Source organism: Phasianus colchicus, chromosome 7, assembly GCF_987193195.1.
Source record: "Phasianus colchicus chromosome 7, bPhaCol1.hap1.1, whole genome shotgun sequence".
NCBI classification, from domain to species: domain Eukaryota; kingdom Metazoa; phylum Chordata; class Aves; order Galliformes; family Phasianidae; genus Phasianus; species Phasianus colchicus.
The window spans coordinates 20,932,501-20,952,176 of NC_143442.1; the positions used below are offsets into that span (position 1 = coordinate 20,932,501).

The following is a 19,676-nucleotide window of genomic DNA, read 5'->3' on the forward strand; positions in this document are numbered from 1 at the left end:
ACAGGGCAGACAGCCCTCCTGCCACTCGGGCAGCCTGCATCCCTTCCAGCTCCCAGCTGTCTGTTCATGGGAGCTAAAGACAGCTCGTGCCATTTCAAGGCACTATTTATAAATGCCCTGTGTTGTAGTCAGTGAGGGGCACCCCGGGCAGTGCACACTGCCCATAGCAAGGGTCTGGTCCAAAACTCAGCACCAGTCGAGTGCCTGCAGCCAGCACTAGCACACCCCGGGGTTTTATTCTGTCCCATGCAGCAGCTGCCAGCTCGCATAGCCAAAACAAGAGCTAAGTCCTGCATTTTCCCACTGCAAGATAAGCCAGAATCTTATCTCTGTCCAGCGCAAACACTTTCTCATTCTGCAACAACCACCCCATATACCATGTAATTGTTGACAGATGAGAACTTCCCCCACTAACTGCATTTCCCAGAGCTTCCTGCAATGTCTTGGCTAAGATTCCCTCTGCAGCAACTTTTACACAGATTGTAATTTTTTCTCCCAGTAGAAGCTTGCCAATTGACAGCCAGCCTTCTCCAGCCCATGCCGTCTCTGTGTTCAACTTCCTGAGAGTACCCAAGTGCATTCAGGAATACCCAAACAGGGTCTGGCAGGGATGGAGTTAACCTCCTTCGTAGCAGCCCATATGCTGCCCTGGTTTGGATTTGTGGCTAAAATAGCACTGATAACAGCAATGTTTGGCTGTTGCTGAGCAATGTTAGCACAGTCTCAAGGCTTTCTTTTCACCCCCCACTGTGCTTCCCCAGCAAGTAGAATAAGAGCATGCAAGAAGAAATCTTCTGGAAGATTTAATTACTTTTCACAGATTGTTAGCAAATGGGACCTACCAAAAAGATTTTCAGGTTCTCTATTGCCACTCAGAGCTTTAACCACTGGTAGTTTCACTGCACATTACTCCAATCACCCAAGAGATCTGGGATATAAAGATTGTTGAAAGGCATCTTAATAAATTAATCAGTTTTAGACGGTAATGCATTTTGTTGTTTTTGTTTTGGTTTGATTTTTTGCTACATTTAGAATTAATACTTCAATTGCTTCTGAGAGTGAATGCCACATTGCTAACATACATTATATTATGGGTGTTTTAACTTTTTGTTAGTTATAAATGATTGAGCTGTGATAATTATAGCCTGAATACTGCATATGGCCAAGGTAATGCCTGTGTTGGCAGAAGGCTGACAAGTTCTGAAGAATCCATGTGAGTCCCAGCCTGCACCGAATGAACTGCTTCCAGGAGAAACATCTCATACCTCCATATTTGCCTTGTTCCCATTACCTGGGACAAAGAAGTCCAGACTGCTTGTTTTGATTTTCTTTTTTGTTTTGTGGCCTGTTACTTCTTCCTGTTCTTCTACTTCCTACCCCCAATGTTTTTTCATTCAATGAAAACATTCATTCAGTTTCTAAAGAGGCTTCTTAGCAGTCCAATGGGTAATAGCAATGTTTTTAAAGAAAACTTACCTACAGTCCTAGCATGCTTCAGAACATAATGAAACAGATGAAAACTGCCTTTTCCCTCCAAGATCTTCTGGATGGACAGAGGATGCAACACTGTTAAACAATATCCTAAGAGGAGGAAGCAAGGGTAAGCAGTGCAGACAAGTCCTTGCTCTGCCCTGTGCAAGAGTTCTCAGGGCCAGCAGTGAAATGACCTGCCAGCCAACAAGGGCTTGTCAACCACACACTGTAAAAACCATCAGTGTCTCATCAAAAAGTACGAACAAATAATTGAATTCATAATTATTTGGAGAAACACATTAAAAACAAGATTTCCAAGGAAATAAATGGTGCAATAAAAAGAGGTTCAATAAAATCATGACGATATCCTTTCATGGCTATACATAATGTCCTTGAAATGAAAAATTATGGCTAGAAGTATGTTGTATTAAAGCATTTGAGACTTTTGCCAAAAAGAAACCCCAAATCAATCTTGGGTAGATAAATAGTGCTGGAATTTTCAGGATCTAATATTACCATGTTCAACTCTTGTATTTGCTGTACAGAAATATCTGCAGATTTGAAGTGTCACATTCTCTGTTATCAACACTGCTGTTATATACAGCAGTGAACATATATAACCATAACACAAAAATAACTTTCCTAGAATTCAACCCCTGACCCTGGCAATAACTCCCTGCCTGGGACCTTTCTCATTCAATGAAGAGAGATTCACCCAATAAAATGCAGCTAGACTAAATCAGCCCCTTAAGGTTTGGGTTTTGTTCAGGTATCAAAATAAAATATTCCAATTTTGTATAAGCTCAACTAGTAGAGTTTATTAAACCATGGTGTCTGTAAAGGTTTACCAAAAATTTCTTTTTTGTTCTCTATTAAACACATGCCTAATGCACTCTGCAGATATATCAGAATTCAGCGGTCCTTTGACTGAGAATCCTTACCAAAAAAATTAGAGAAGTTATATTTTTAAGCAAATACGTGGGACAACAGAAGTCTCAAGCATGAGGCAGGAAATAAAATCTGTCCAAACACATTTTGCCTTGATGACAAAGATCCCTTGAAAGCATCTGAAAGCCCACTCCCTCGAATGAGCCACATTTTGGGTGATGTCTGGACACACACACAGTCAGCCAGTCATGGGCAGCAGGGCATCTGTAGAGCTGGGATATCAGACTTTAATCTTTCTGTCAGGGAGTTTTTTCCCATCTCACTTCTGTGAAAGAAATCAAAATGGAGCCAAAGTTCACTCACTGATGAGTGCACTTGCAGAAGCCACCAGGCTTTGAATACTTCCCATTCTCCCTCAGTACAACAGTTTTTGGCACAATCTTCAGAGAGCAACAGCCAGGAAAAAATACACACTCATTGTTCCCTTGGGTCTTCCCAGCCCATCACCTGTGGAAGGTTCTGACCACTCCTACACTCAATTTCCTCCAGGGCATTACTGGCTCAAGAGGAAATCTCAAGGCTTGACCCAGCACACACCATTCCAAAAGGACTGCTGGACGTGTCGGCACAAATTTGAGCGTTCAGATATTTAACATATACACACACGTCTGTGGTTAGCAACTGAGCTTTTTGCTACTTTACCAAGCAACCTTCCAAGACCAAATGCAAAGATGATAGAGAATCACTGTTACCATCTTTGAGGGAAGGTGAAAGGAGAGCAAGGCTTCGTGTACATTTGTTATGCATATTTTTGGGGAGTTATCCAACTTTACTTTTGCAAGGCAATTTTCTGACTTACACTGACAAACAAACCTGATTTGAAAAATCTTACATCAGCAGGGTTGGCTTGCAGATGTTATTTGCACCATTTATTTATCAAAAATAACTAGAAAATGTTTTTAAAGCATCATTCCAAACCGCACAAATAGGAATGTGACATGGGCTGTCTGTTTTACTTATATGATTTTACTGCTTCATAGTCTGAGCAAACAGAAAGGCTATTTTCCCCAGGGGTTCAGGAGGGCATACTATTTCATTTCTTCAGAAAATTGTTTCTCTGGGTTTCAATCTTTCTAGCTAGATATGACAAAATATAATATCAAGAACACTTATGTTTTTTATCAGCTCTATTTTTAAAGCATAAATAATAGATCAGTATACATTTAAATCAGGTGACCAAGTCTGATTTCCGGAATCAAATAAGCGTTTTGCAATTTTTAAATGATGCTGTACACTTCCACAACAGTATCATTATGCCTTTAAAATGCTTTCAAAAGACCAATTTATAAGCATGGAGCGATTTTGAAGATATTTCACTAGCGTTAATAATACCTCACTCAGGTGGCATTCAATTTTCTGAATCCTTGGGTTAATGAGGCAAATAAATCAAAATTAAATTGGCCTTGGAAAAAAAAAAATCCAACAAAATTGCATCTATCACATTATACATCCTGAGGCTCCTTCGCTACTGCTCACAATGGCTAACAATATTCCATCCTCCAGAATCACTGCACTTACTCATAATGCATCTTCTGAAAGTTCTTAAAGCATCTGAGGTTTTGAAACCAAATAGATCAGGCTTCCATGACTAGATGAGCATAATGCCTTATTATAGAATACCAGGAGTATTCTCAATAAGTTGCACGTAGCTGAGTAGTTTCCATCGAGTGTCCCTGCATTTCAGCTGCTCACTATTTCGGCAGCAATCTAACAGGCTCCTTCCTGGAAGTTTTCACCACTGCAAACCTATAACTTAAGTCTAAAGATAAACCTTGAAGAAAATACATTCCACAATTGTGCTGTCATTCCCTGCTTTTAAAAGGGCGCCGGCAACACAAAACCGAATAGCTGATACAAACAAAAACCCTAGCTTTAAAAATAAAATAAACAGAATACTTGCCCTCTTTGTTAGACTAAGAACAATGAAAAAAATATATCGTATCCACTCCCTTCTCTAAAATATGAATGGGAATATTTTCCAGATTCTGAGTGGGACTCCACGGTTGGGGAATACCAGTGCTGTCAGTTCTTTAAAAAATAGTAACAATTAAAAAAGGATTACTATTATACAATATTGTTTACAGAGAAGAATAAGAAATGCTTTAGCTGTTACTAGAAGTAATAAATTCAATGTGAACAAACAAGACTCAGCAGATCACAATGTGCAACGACGTAGAGGGGTTGCCACAGTTGCTTGCAGACAGCCACCCGCCTGTGCCATGGCTGGGGGAACTCTCTGTGGAAACAAAACCAACCAAAAAGGAAGCTTTGCAGAACAGTTGCATGATCAACAGTTTGATTAGGACCAATTTGCTTAATAATCTAATGCATGTGTTTTTCTGTTCTTCTTGGAAGAGAAACAACCCTACAGAGTCAAGTTTTCTAACTGCTGTCAGAAGGGCTGTTCCTCCTCCAGGAAAATTTTCTAGCAACCTCTGTATAGAGCAGAACCCTTTCCAGCTCCTGAATTACAAATTACAATCTTCACAGAGGAGAAGGTTCAGCACACGACTCCAGCAAGGCAACAAAGCTCAGCACCCGGCTGCTGAGGAAGCAGATCTTACAGAACAAGGAGTTCTGCTTGAAGTTATTCCTTCGAGTTTTGCCCATGACAGACAGTACTGATGCAAAGTCACCACGCAATGGTTGTTCAGCTGCTTGCTCAGAATAACACAGTAATTTAATTCTGATTTTTAGCCTACGGAGCAGAAACCACAACTGCTATCATCTCTCCCTTCCTCAGATTTCCAGGGGCTTTTGGCTCTTTGTGGAGGAGTACAAGTCTTCACAGTGCCTGCCAGGTTGGCACTGCCATTATGCTAATAATTTATAACAACAGGTGAGGAAGAAAACTTGTTTATGCTCAGGGAACAGAGGAAGCATTGATGGAGAAGCTAACTCAGCCTTCAACACAAAGTGACTGGAAGAGACTTAAAAAGCATGTGGACTTGCATTATCATCATGCATGAAACTTTTATGAACATATCGTGAGCGATGGGAACGCAGCACACTACATGCTTACATGATTGGGCTTTTAGGCCATAAATCAGAACATGAAACAGATCACACCGGAGCACAACAAAAAGAGTTAAAGGTACTCTCTCAGGAAAAAGTACCACGAAACATCCACTGAACCAGTGTTAATTGAGAAGCCAAGATTCATTTGAAAACATCCACCTGTAAGTCAAAACGTGTCCAACGATTAATTTCCACATTTACACTATTTGTAAAATATATTTAACTTAGAAGCATCCCCTTTTTTTCCTGAAATAATTGCTTACAAGATGAGAACTAAAGCACAATCTCAAGCGTAGTAAAGGTAATTGCTGCACTTACTGCTCATGTCATGTTGATGTATTACTATGTATCAAAGGTCACAGTTCTGTACTCATACATTATCAAATTTGAAAGAGCAATATTCGATTCTGACCAACCTTTAAACTGCCCAGAATGTGTGTGAAAATGGATGTAGGGCTAACTCGGGTTTTTTTAAAAAAATGAACCCATGTTTCGGAAGCTGAGGGGTCAATCAGGCTGAGTGACAGGGTTAGGTGTCAGTTCTGTGCAGCTAACACTCCCTCGGATTATCAATGAGGGGCAGTACACTGATCACAAGCTAAAGCAGCTGTACTAATGAAAATGAAACAGTCTGAAAAAATTAGGTAATACAGCTCTGTGACACAGGGCAGTACCTTGCGGACAATAATGCAAGAATAAGGACATAAATCACCATTTAGATACAATAAAACCAGCACTACCCACCCTGAAACGTGTCTTTGGAAGCATGGGCAAAAGTCAGCATCTTCACAACTCCACAGCCCCTCTCTGAAGTTGCCACACAATTTTTTACACTGAGTAAAGGAGGTTATCAGTGCCTCTCCTTCACAGCACACACAGCGCCCTGCAGCTGCACACCAGCCCAACCTGTGAGGGTAGCTGGTTCTGGATGCCATCAGCCAGGAACTCTCACAACTGTTAGCAGCACAGATAGATAAATAAACGGGTCTCATCAGAACTTAACCCTGAACAACCTTTCTACCTATGTCCCTCCAGCTGTGAGGTTGCACTGAAGAAGCAGTGACACCATCATCCTTTTTTTGGTAACATACAAGGGCCTTATAAAACAAAATATCAAATTCAGTTGATTCAGTACAGCCAGCATAGAATGAACCACTAAAAACTATCATTGGCTTCAAAGCATCCATCACTCCTTCGCAGAGCAACCTGCCCCTGGCTCAGCCACCACCATAAACTGAATGAGGTGAATATCTAGTAGCTTTTTCAGAATTATTTTGTTTTGTTTTTTTTTAATCCCTTAAGAAACTACATAAACAGCAAAGTCAATATAACTTTTATCAGCTGTCTATGCACAACGGCTGCTCCAAAAGTACTGCCTACTATTGTGTTGGCCCATGACAGCAGAGGTGGATGTTGGCAGTATAGCAGTAGAGGTTGAACCTTCCTATCCATATTCTACTCCATTTCATTGCCCTGCGACAGATGGCTGCAGAATGGGCAGTCTGAAAACATGGCCTCTGACATGGAAGTCATTCATCCATGTTAGTGAAATGTTGATGGAGACCAACCAGCAGATGCGAGCACACCGAGGCACTGAGTGGTGTTTCAGCAGTGGTAACAGCGGGTCACCTCCACTGGTGCATTTTTTACAAGTGCAGCATGCAGGCTCTTGTACATCACTGGTGAAAATACATAGCTTTTTGGAGGTCACTGTTGGCTTTAACAAATAGTGTTATTATGCTCTTTGTATCTGTTGTTTGTTTCCGTGAAAACTACAGGAGGCATTACTTTCAGAGCAACCTACTCTGCATATTTCTAAGAATTCATCTAACTGGGAAAATATCATATTTCAAGAGAGAGCGCAGAAATTTAAGCATCTTCTCACTTACGAGCAGAAAAGCTAAGAGCAATGCATGCCATCCAATAGGCAACATTCCACGAAGTTTATCGGACCCTAAGAATTCACTTTGCCATTGGTTTTAATGGAGGTTCAACTGCAGGTGACGCAGCTGTTCATCAAGACCACTGCTAGGATTCTCCTACATCCTTTTCTCAGGATATTGCTGAATAAAGACACTAGTTACTCTGTAAACTACACAGGCACACAAAACCTTTGCAACAACAAGGCCATTACAATAACAGAAAAACCAGAAATATACAGGATCTCCTGTTTAAACAAAGTCTGATTTACAAAATATATAGGATATGAGTGCAAATATTCCCTAAGAAATGCTAACTTCCACATTTCCTCTAAAACATTGTGTAAAACAGTTTTCTTAAAACTCATTTTCTTGTTGTTTTTGTAAAGTGTGTGCAGGAGCAATTCAAAAATTAAGCTTCTTCAACTAAGTAGAATTCCTTGGAGCAATGCAAGGAATTTAAGAGCAGACCACTTTAGGATAGCTGGAAGGTCTTTGTTGCTTGAGCATTCCACAGATGCAGCATCTCTATTTTCATTTAGGCAGTAAAATAGAGAAAGCAAGAGAAAGAATTATTATTTCAATATAAGTTACAAATCTAGAGTTGAATGGGAATTCACAAATTGAATAATCTAAATTGCCAGACCTCCAGTATTTGCACCCCCTGTTTTCTCCCATATCCGATTATTTCAGAATTTTTGCTGCATGTATTTTTTCTCTCTGGCAGTTGCAATCTCGCTTTTGCATATAATGCTTCTCACATAACAGTAGGAGAACATGATTTCACAGTGGGAGAGGCTTACAAAATCCTCCTGGAAAAATATCAGTAACTATACACAGAACACTTAGCAGCACGGTGCTAGGCCTGCCCAGAAGCATGTTTGTTCCCACGGTGACTATGGCAAGAAACAACCAGTATTACAAGGATTGGTCAGGACCCTTCCTACCATGTAAAAATTAAGTCGTGATCAAATTGATTTTATGCAACCTTGAAAGGGCTATATTATGATTCAGTGCTTTGGATTTTGCACTGTTGCCGGGTTAGATAATCTATCAAGAATCTTAAGAGTGTTTGCTTTAATCTCAAAACCCCATGGTTTGGGAGCAAATTATTGTATAATCAATATGTTTCATTTTAAAACCCGTCTCTCTATCCTGCCCATCATACACCTCTGTAGGTCTTATTCTTGCAGAGGAAAGATTGAATGTGACCTGACAGGACCCCAGAGAGGTTCACAAATCAAAAGCAATGGGGGAGAGAAGTCAAATTCCTTGAGACTCATGATCTTAAAGGACAACTCAATGTATTTATTTATTTTTAAATGCTAGAGGGCAGCAATTTTCATTGTTAAAAGCTACAACAACTTATTCTTCTTGTTGCATAAACAAATTGCCAACAGAATCACAGAACGGCCAGGGTTGGAAGGGACCTCAACGACCATGAATATCCAACCCTCCTGTCACATGCAGGGCCACCAATCTCCCCATTTAATACTAGACCAGACTGGCCTTCGCATGTCAAACCATTCCAGTCTACTTGGAACTCCATCTTTTTCCCCTGAAAAATCAGACTTCAGAGCTGGAACAGTTGGCCTAGCAGACAATATCAAGCATGGAACATTTCTGATGGAAGTTCACAACTGTTGCGATGCATTATTACACTACAAGACCTGGAAGGCAAAGTCTTGTGCCAATCAGCCCAGCAGGGACAATTATGGGAAGAGTTGGTTGTAATTCCTCACCTTCATCACCCTCCACAAACTGAAAACTGCCAATTCCAACTAAAGATCACAAACTGCAAAATGAGACCACAGCCACAGATTGGTAATGAACAGGTTCACAAACATTTTCACTGTATTGAAACGTCTAGACAAAAACCTCTTCCATGAAGTATCATGCAGGTCCCATCATCTAACACATTCTTAAGAGAAAGACAAGAGGAGAGACACATGAGATACTGAGCAATGAACAATCTTGACTTCTCAATCCCCATTTGTAACCTTTGACCACTGCAAAACTTTGTCCAAATTGTTAGGAACCTCCAAACCTTCAGTCTGAAGTTATTGAACTCACTATTATTAAAACTATCCTAGTTTTATATATTATAATGCTATATTTGTAGGGTTTTCTTCTTCCATTAAATAATCAGTACTCTATAAACACATATTTATGTGAAACTTCAGCAGCTCACTATGCCAGGAAATTAAAGTTAATTTCAGAAAATGATGAAGTGCTTAGGTGCTAATTTTCAACCATGTAACTGAACAGGAAACAATATCTGAGAGGTACTACACACAAAAAAAAAAAATCAGCAAGACATAGAAAGAAGTGAGAGCCTAGATTTTGCTTGAGAACATTCAATGTATTGGCCAAATAACACCTAGGAACATTTCAGCAAATCATATATTCACAATTATTTATTTTTCTAGTGAAATCTCCATAGAAAGACCATACCTCTATGGTCTGTCCTCCTTATTGTGGAAGATCTAACCAAGTCTCACTCCAGAATAACCTTACGTACAAGGTGCTTTTGTATTTTGTTTTTTTAAAACTTCCAGTACTGTTGTACTAATGACTTTATGAAGATTAAGACATTTGAGATTTTAACTACTGAATAATGAGCAGCTTCATCCATCCTATTCACCCATCCCCACAAACTCACTAGTTTGTGAATATTGCTAAGACGAGAAGGCAGAATCACATGAGGGAGAAACACTTGTTTCCCAACCTTCTGAAGGTTAGTAATTTGTTAAAAGTAGTCACTGTTAGATTCAGGAGTTAAAAAAAAAAAAAAAAAAAAAAAAGAATTTCTATGTTTTTGTTTAAATAAAGAAGAAAACAGCAACTTCATAATGTTTGCCTCTCGTAGCAACTAAAAGGTCTGACTGTACCAAGTTCACATCGCCCAATAATTCTGGGATTAAATCTAAAACAAGCAAGTTTATCTGATGCAATTCTTTTGTTAATTGCAAAGACATAATGTTTCTAATGTAAGATATTAACCTGGGATACATACTGTCACACAGTGTTCCTATACCATTCCTGAAAATAGAAGTGTTCTCAAGGTCTCATCTTCTCTGTCTCAAGGTCTTGTCCAGTCAGACAAAAAACACTGCCTTCTTCCATCCTGCAACAACAGGTGTCACCTCACGGTTCTGTTCTTTAAGTCAGATTTACTCATTGGATTTGCTCCAGCCCACAAGCAGTACAATCATCTTGATCTTGACTTCAAGGCAAGCATATGCACTCCTAATTAATTGTTTTTGATAATATCTAAACCAGACTGTAAGTGGAAGCAGCTTCCGTTTCATCTTTCTTTGTTTTTCCTCATCAGCTTCCGCTTTCCCTGCTTGTAAACTAAACAGCTTTCTTGAAACAAACCACCCTCATAGTAGGATTCATTACACTAAATGATCTACTTCCATCAAAATACCTGAGGGCAACAAATCATATTCTTCTTTAGAATAAGCACTACAATATAAAGTAGCATTTCCTCACTTCTCTGTTCAGAAATGTTTTTAAAATTGACCAGCTGACTCACTTTGTTATGAACTACACTTATTTATCTTTCAGAGCAGTTCTTACGTAGCCCAGATAATTCCTCTTTAACATCCACACACACACACACAATTTGAATAAAAGGAAATCCCAGAAATTAGTCACAAAATTTCAGAAGCAACAAAAACCCAACATCAATAAGCTTCCCAATTGTTTATTACACCACTTGGAGGTTTTGCTCTCCATCTAGCCACAGGAAGAAAGGGGAACTGTATAACACCTCTCACAATTAAGTGAGACATTCACAGGACCAGGCTTTCAAGTATTTCTGAAATAAAATGAGATTCAAGTACCTACTCGAAAGTCAGAATACAATCAAACCTGAAATCGTAGTATTTTATTTTCCCTTGCTTTCTTCTATCTCCTCTCATCTTTTGTGAGACAGTCTGCAACTGAATTAAATACCACTAGCAATTTACAAAATTTCAGATTTTGCTTTACATAATCCTACTTCAGGTTTTTGGGAGTCAAAGAGACACAACTCAAAATATAAATTTTGTTTCCTTGATATGCATTTTGATCCAATTCTTCTTGAACAGGCTTTTTTTCTTTTCTTTTCTTTTCTTTTTTTTTTTTTTATACTATTGCCTCTATTGCACTAAATGGAAGTCAAGAAGCACCTGCTGCAGAAACAAAATCCTCTCCTCTCAAGTGTGTCAGGACTGGAGCATACTTGGCATGAATCATGTGTAAATGCTTACTGTAAATTGAGGAAAGCCTAGAGTCATATTAGTATCATATATATATATATATATATATATATATATATATATATATATATATATCCCCGAGCCTGAATTGACTTGCAAATTAATCTCATGTACCATAACTTTAAACCCGTGAAAAATTACAAAGTTAAAAATAGACCTAAGTTAAAAATAGACCTTTCTTTACAAAAATATGGGTTGACACTAGATCTTTAAGTCCCTTCAAACACAAACCATTCTTATTCTGTGATCTTTAACGGCTTTTCTAAACCCTCTGAAGCAGTTAATGGGAACAATTGCATGGATACAGCGTTCTAGGAACCACAAAGCAAGTTTGCTGCTAGACATCTTTATTTTCCTTTAACAAAATACACAAAGGCACAAGATTCACTTATATCTTGTCATTATTTTACAGGTATAAATAGTGCTTCGTATTCAAGTACAATCAAGTGCAGAGACTTTCTATATTTTATGTAAACACAAAACAGATCTGTATGTATGTGCCTCTGGTTCATCTGCAATGCAAATACCAAAGGAGATACCATTTTTGAGTGTCATTTAATTGAATTCTGACAAAAAGTTAAACTATGAATAACAACAACCTATTGTAATGACACTTTTCATATGCTTAAGTCAAACATCCGATGACACTTTAGTTTGTAAACATCTGTATGTAAGATGTACTCAATTTACTTCAGTAGGGAAACATGAAAAGGTATCTAAGTTCACTAGATCAAATTTACTAGATCAGCTGTGGGCCAGTAGTTGTTCGTTAACAGCTAAATAGATGCCAAGTTATAGGTCACCTTTAATAAAACTTAAAAGTTTAGTTTTTCAAATATGCAAAGTGAACTATGTCTATGACTGTTAGACTTCAACCAACTATACATTCTGTGAGTTAACTTAAAGACATGCTTAATTTACAACATCCACTTTTACACAAAGCTTTGACATATTGTGGCAGTTGAGGCAGTTTCAAGCTCAAGCGAGATTTTTAAGTTGTACCATTTAAAAAAGCTCACCTGAATAGTAACAACAGGCATGAACAAAGCTAAAAACTAGCTACAGAAGGCACTTGAAGTACTTTATTCTGCTTTCACTAAAGATTCTTCACTTTGTTCAGTTGAAATAGCAGAATCTGAAACAGAGTCTTCAGTTGTTGAAATATTTTCTGCTGCTTCTTTTTCAGTTTCTTCAACAAGACTATCATTCAACTGCTCAGCACTTGGTGCTTTCTCATCTGTCTCATTTGTCTCAATGAGCTGAGCTGCTTCTTCAGATTCTATGGAAAGAAAAGAAATCCAATAACTATTTTCAGAAATAGCATACAGCTAATATTTCTAAAGTGCATATGAAAATATTTTGCAAGCATATACAGGTTTCAACTAGTCATTACATCAAGTTCTCAACCGCCAAAGGTAAAACTTATCAAGAAAAAAGAAACTGCTGTGGAAAAGAGTTCAGACCCCATTGAAAATACTACATATTATTTGTAAACATTCATACTTTCTAAGCTTGTTCATTTCATGTGAGACATTGTTAGAAGTAGACATTATGATAATTCAGTTTCTTTATTCTTGGTAATGGAAGCAATACAAACTGTATAGCTTTTTCAAGTTGAACCTCCATACAAATACATTCTAAAATATTCTACTTGGTGGAAACTACTTTAAACATAAGGAGCCAGGTCAGGTAATTAAAAAATTAGAAAAAAATAGAACAATCTAGCTCAACATCTGAAAACTACCAGTAAAAAACTGAATATCTTGCTACTTGTCTCATCTCTGCGTTTTTTCTTCAGTCTCAGATACTACAAATGAGTTTATGCCTTTTCTTGCTCCAGCCCCTCCACACTTAAGTTATATTAGATCTTTACTGCAGCTGTTGAAGCTTGAGTGACAAAGAAAGTAGAAGATGGGAGGAAAAGAACTCCATGCCCCCAATTCTCCTGTAGTACAGCCCAACCATTACTTGCCTGCTCACTCCTGCAGCCCTTAGAATCATAGAATCACAAGGTTGGAAACAACCTGTAAGATCATCTAGTCCAGCCATCTTCTCATTACCACTGCTACCACAAACTAAACCATATCTCACAGCTCCTCATCCAGGCACCTCTTGAACATTGCCAGGGACAGCAACTCCACCACCTCCCTGGGCAGCCATTCCAGTGCCTGACCACTCACCTTAACTGAACAATGCTCAGCATTCTGCACAGTTGCTTTGTTTTTAACCTACCAAAAAACAGAGGCACTTTCCCCGAAGAAAACAGTCAGTTATTTTACTCGACTTTTTCCTTCACTTCATTTTAAAGAAACTTCGTGAAGCTGCTGAAACTCTCAGTTTAAAAAAAGAAAACCTTACCTGGAAAGTTAATACAGTAATTAAAGATCTGACAAAGTTAAGGAACTAAAGAGCAGGTTCTTTAAACAGGAAGCCATAGCAGTCATAGTAAATGGTACTGCTAACTCGCTTATAAACGTGATAAATCTTTATTAAATATACACAGTGATCCCATTTTAAATGCACTGATTAGTGGAATTTTAACTTCATACTGAGTGGCTTAAATTATTGTAGGAACAGTAGCTAAGAAAAAGCTCCCTAAGTAAACTTGAAGATGACAACAGAAAGGTAGCATTTTTGATGATTAATCACAAATCCCAGATTTAATTGAAGAATGCAGCTACAGCAAACAGCTCTATGATGGTTTAAGGCAAGTTTAAGAACTGTATGGCTGCAACTTTAAAAGCCCTGGTTTTGGCTATAGTAGTTCCCTCTTTCCTAACATCTCTGCGTATACTTCATACAGAATGAGTTCATCTAACTCTCTTCTTAGAGGGTACTTGATTGTATAACTTGTGATAATCTAGTAGTGATGCAGTTTTGTGATTAAGTAGAAGATTTGAATACTCGTGTTACAGACGAAAACAATGGAATTTTTAAACTAAGAGAAATGTGAACAAATCATTGAACTGCAGGTAAGCTAACCCAGGTCTGCTTCGAAACCACAGAACTCTAGCCATGTTAACCAGATTGCAGACAAAACACAGCAGGCAGAAATTCACATATTTTGTGTGACAAATTGGCTTACAAAGATGCACCATATTCACACTGTCCTTTGAAAGCAAAGCATATTTAATAAGGAAGCAAGCCAAATCTCAAGCAGAATTTGTCCACGTATTTATTATTAAAAAAACACAGTAAACAAACCGTTCTGACCAACTTACTCCTTAGCTTTGTCCTCTACCAGTTCTATTTCTAATGTTTCTGCTCCATCTGAAACACTTGCCCAAAGCTAAGCTCTACTTTTGGTACAACTCAAGCATATGCTCAGAATAGAATTATTTTTTGAGAACAGTATCACTGTGAACATTTCCACTGAAGTGCAAACCAAGTTTCTGCATCTGCCTTGTAAATAGAAATCCTTTCAAACATACTAACAGTTGCTATATGCCAAGAGCATTAAATAATTGTAAAATATTCAGACAGTCAGGGAACTCCATGCAAACCTGGAGATCACAAGTAAAATTATCTTCATAAACTGACGGCTACAATGAAATCTGAAGTTCAAAGGCATCTAACAGACATCTGCACCAGATATTCACCACAAAATACTCATGCTGTCAAACTGTAATTTCAACATTCAAAATGTTGCTAAACGATAAGCCTAAATCAAGAACAGAGCAGAAGTACTTAACACAGGGAACGCAGAATTAATCACGAAGATGAAAGTAATTCATGGTGTGTTCCCCCCACCCCAATAAAAGATCCAAACATGAATACTTCTAGATGTTCGTAAGAGACCTGCCTTTGATAGGAAAAGTCAGAAAAATTGAGATCAATTCTTTTCTTAAGAACTCAAGTATTTGGTTTCATTCTGGTACTAAAATCTCCCAAGTCACACAGCTGAATAGCAAAGCAATGTTTGTGCCAGTAATCTGCATCAGACTGACAGCTGATGACTTCATATTTCCAGAGGATTACAAAGTCCAGGGTTCAGTGCCAGTAGCACTCCACACAACCAATCTTCAGATCTCTTATCCATAGGAGTAGCATGTAGCATGCTTCACTGTGTGAGCACACAGCAGAAAAAAAATTGAGCTTCATGCTCTATTCATTAGTAAAGTAGCTGACTGGTAAAAAATATTTATAGCACTTCCGCATCTCATTAGCTTGCAGTTTCTTCAAGCTATATAGCTATGGTATAAACAAATTGCATATAAGAGTTGGATATCCCTGCGTTGTCAATACTGTGGTGAGTTTGGTTTCTTGATGTTAATGTTTGTTTACATCTAAGTGAAGATATTCTATTCTTGCCATGACAGCATTTATATTACCACAGTGAACAAAAGCCTTCCCCAGAGCTATACCTTCACAACTCAGAATTACAATCAAGAAAGATGCTCGTTTATTAGTACAGCCCAACTGTCTGTAAGCAGAGTTATGCTTCAAATTAAGGTTCTGATGGAAAAAGTGATTTACTGAAAACGATATTTTCTCATTCGTAAGAGATTACTTTGTGGCAGGACACAGGCAGTTGATGCACAGCGACAAACAGACAGGGTAGCATATATTATATCAGCCAGACATTCTTCAGATATTAGTTACGTTAAATATTAACGCATGCTCTATTCCTGGCTGCTTACTAATTATCAAAACAGAACGGTTCATACTTTGCAGATGAAATATTAAGAAAAGATTAGGCATTTAAACCAGATAGAAACAAAAGTTAACACGCCAAGTTTTTAGTTCTAATTTCTCCTCCAAAATGTTTCTGCATATACTTCTTAGCAGGAAAAGATAACTAGAGAATGACCCCCACGGTGGTTTAAGTTTTTCTTGTAGTTCTTGTTGTTGTTGTTTTAAGCTAAAGCACACCAAAACACAAAGACCATAACTAGAAAAAGTAATTTTCAGTATTAAAAGGTAAATCAAAAATATCACTTCTACAATAAAAAAGCTGTTTTTACTTGAAAATCTACTTTCAGAAAAAAGCAGTATTTCACAGAATTTTCACTCCCCCATTTCAACTGCCTAATGAAAAACTCACACTAATTCTTAAAGCTTTCTTTTTTTTTTAACAACATCTATAAACTGACTCAGCAGCTCCGACCCATTAAAAGTATAGTTTGATAAACATTACTTCAAAAGATAATACTAGCTTAATTAGCACGCCCTCTCTCAAAACCTCTAAAAGGCTGCAGCTGAACATTACTCAGATGCCCTCAAGGCACATATCTCCAAGAGTTAAATATCAGTCTGCAGGGGCTTCTCCATTTGATTCATAAGAAAGCCTGAGTTTTGAAGACACCATTAGCAACCCATGTCTTTTCTACAACAATCTTCTGCCTTTAAAAGTAGCCATGAATTTATCAGTCCATCCACTATTCGCTGAAAATATCAGATAATTAGAGGGCAAAGGTGAAATTTGCATGGTTTGGCTTCACACGCATTCTTGTTTCAATATTATTATCATAAAAGTACGTTTAAGTAGTGAAGTACACTTAGCTCTGTTACCATAGTTCTCCATCTCCTCAGTTGCGTGAATAAAACCATTAGAGACAGCTATATTTATATACTTAAAGCAGATTGTAACCTGTGGCACACAGGCAAACACACGGGGAGAGAAATAAAATATGCTGTCTTAATAAATACTTGAATGTGGAGCTTTTCAATCTATGTCAGAAGGAATTTCTTCCCTCCTGTATGTTGCTCCACGATACCTCCTCCATTCAGGTGAGCCAACAACTGGTTGGGGAACTACAATGAAACTAGCTGAGGAAAGCTGCCCTGTCACAAGCATTGCTTTGACAGGAAAAGAAGCCAAGCAAGTTTTCCCTGCAATGCATCTTTCATCAGACCACACCCACAAAGATGATAAGTCTTGCCTACCAGTCTTAATCATCGTTCACATGCCATTTTGCATTTAGTGTTAAAGAGTAAACAAGTCTTCTGTCACCATCTGACAGTTACAATCTGATGATGAACTTCCAGGCTGAATATCAGGTCTGCACCATCTTAGATAACTTTTTCCAACATACTCCCTGATTTGAATTAATGCAAAATGCCAGTAAGTAGAGAAATTCTTTGGTTCGAAATTATAATTTCCAAAGTCTTTTAAAACACTGCATCTTCCTGCTGGCTGTACACCAGATGCCTACTGTATCTGCAGACTATTAAACGTCTCAAAAGGAACTATGTTAAATTAAAATTGACAATTTGTCTTTGAACTCCCTGATTTTAAACAAGGGGGTTTTTACTAGATTTTCCTGCCCTGAGGAAAACAGCAAAAGGAACAAAGGCAGAAATTCCAACGCAACTTAATCAAATGACTTGCTGAACACCGTTGAAGTTAACCACTTCGAGATGTATTCCCTCCTTCACTTATTTACAGTGCTGTTTTCCATGTGTTTATCAGTAACAACAGAATAAATAATTTTGCTGTGATATCATTTCTGACGGACGTACTGCACAATATCAAGAACCTTTGGAGTTCAGGACAAAAAACAACAGCATCAACAAGTTAAGCTACAAGCAGGAACAAAAAGATTGGAAAAATTATAGTCTGTACGTACTGTGAAGATATTTCTATAGAAAAAAAATCACCCAGGCAGAGAAATCCCAACGTAAAGACAAACATACAGACACTACATATCAATAACAGTTGGCACATTCAATAGCTGCATGCATGGGGAAATGGCAATTTCACTGGGCATTAAATAAGAGCAGACTTGGCGAGATTAGCACGTACCTTCTGTCTCCTGATTCCCCTGCGGTTCTCTCTCCCTTGATTCTGGACGCTCTGTTTCCGACTGCAATTCTGGAAGTTGCTTTTTTTCAAAATTGAAATCTGGTAGCCGTGGAGCCCGAGGTCTCGTTTTTCTTGCAGGATTCAGGAAAAAGCAGTAGGCACACCTAAATGCTGCACAAAAGCACATCCAGTAAATAGCCTCACTAACCAACTTCATGTTTCACCCTACTCCTGCACAATATCTTGACTGTCCAAAATACTATAAAGAGGATTAAATGACTGTCAGCACCTAAGCTTATTCCCACCAAATTTATACAAGTGTTCTATTTAGCTTTTTTTTTTTTTCCTTTCCCTTCAGCATGCATTTACTTATTAAATACCTGTTTGCTTTCAGCTCCGCTGCACTTTGCATGGGTATTTTTACCCATAATTGTGAAATATTTGACCACAACAAAATAATGCAATTCAGTACCATGAGTTGTCACATGCTGTTCTATTCTCTCCTACAGAAGATCTAAGCTGGCAGATTACCTTTTTATTAAGATGTCACAGTGCTTGTTTTTCAAGTAAAGGGATGCTGTGGACTCTAACACATTTCCTCACTATTTGCTCTTAGAGGAGTATTCAGCTCCAGTGATGCTTAGTTAAGAATAGGCAATTTTCTTCAAAATACTGTATACCACATAACAGTTAAACACATTTTCACCAAGACACAAGTGGGGGGAAATGGTCATCTCTTGCACACTAGAACTGTGAATACACTTGAGCAAGGACGACATATAGACTAAAAATATTCAGACCTCAGAGGAAACTTTCATCTTATTCTTTTAAAGTGCTGTATATTTTCTCACAAAATTAAGAGAAACAAGATTAAATAGACTTATCTAGCATTTCCTCATTGTTCAAACATCAGGCTTACACTTGTGGTAGAAAGGAGGCAAAATAAAACATCTGTGTTCAATAACAAGCTGTGTCTGTCTTAAGTTATTGTCAGGCATAAATTCACATATAGCCTCCCAGGGCTTGTTCCCAGTCCTTTTCCAATATCTCCCCAAGATCTTCTTGCCAAAGCAAAATTTTAAGTTCTGGTAAAAGAGGAATACTTTAGTGTCAGATAGTTTCTCAACATAAAACCCTTCTGAGAACCGTTCAAAGTCAGTAGCAATTCTCAGGAATGCATTGGAGGAGGTTTATTCCTACTGAATAGCTTTCTGCACAGAATCCCTGTCCTGGAAGTTGCAGTAAAGTACTTCTTTAAATCTCAAAGTGAATCTTTAGATACAGAGTAGCAAGTCACCATAAAAC

General features: G+C 38.1%; 1 protein-coding gene across 5 annotated transcripts in view; it reads right to left on the reverse strand.

Moving 5' to 3' along the window:
* Positions 1 to 11,956: 11,956 nt before the first annotated feature.
* Positions 11,957 to 19,676, reverse strand: part of LNPK (lunapark, ER junction formation factor) — a 38,714-nt gene continuing 30,994 nt past the window's right edge. For all 5 annotated transcript variants that reach the window (XM_031599439.2, XM_031599437.2, XM_090144073.1 and 2 more), the window contains exons 12-13: positions 18,372 to 18,542; positions 11,957 to 12,905 (exon numbers count right to left, since the gene is read on the reverse strand). In XM_031599439.2, coding sequence (XP_031455299.2) covers positions 12,709 to 12,905; positions 18,372 to 18,542 — 368 coding nt within the window. In that variant the 3' untranslated portion in view covers positions 11,957 to 12,708. The remainder of the gene's footprint in view (positions 12,906 to 18,371; positions 18,543 to 19,676) is intronic.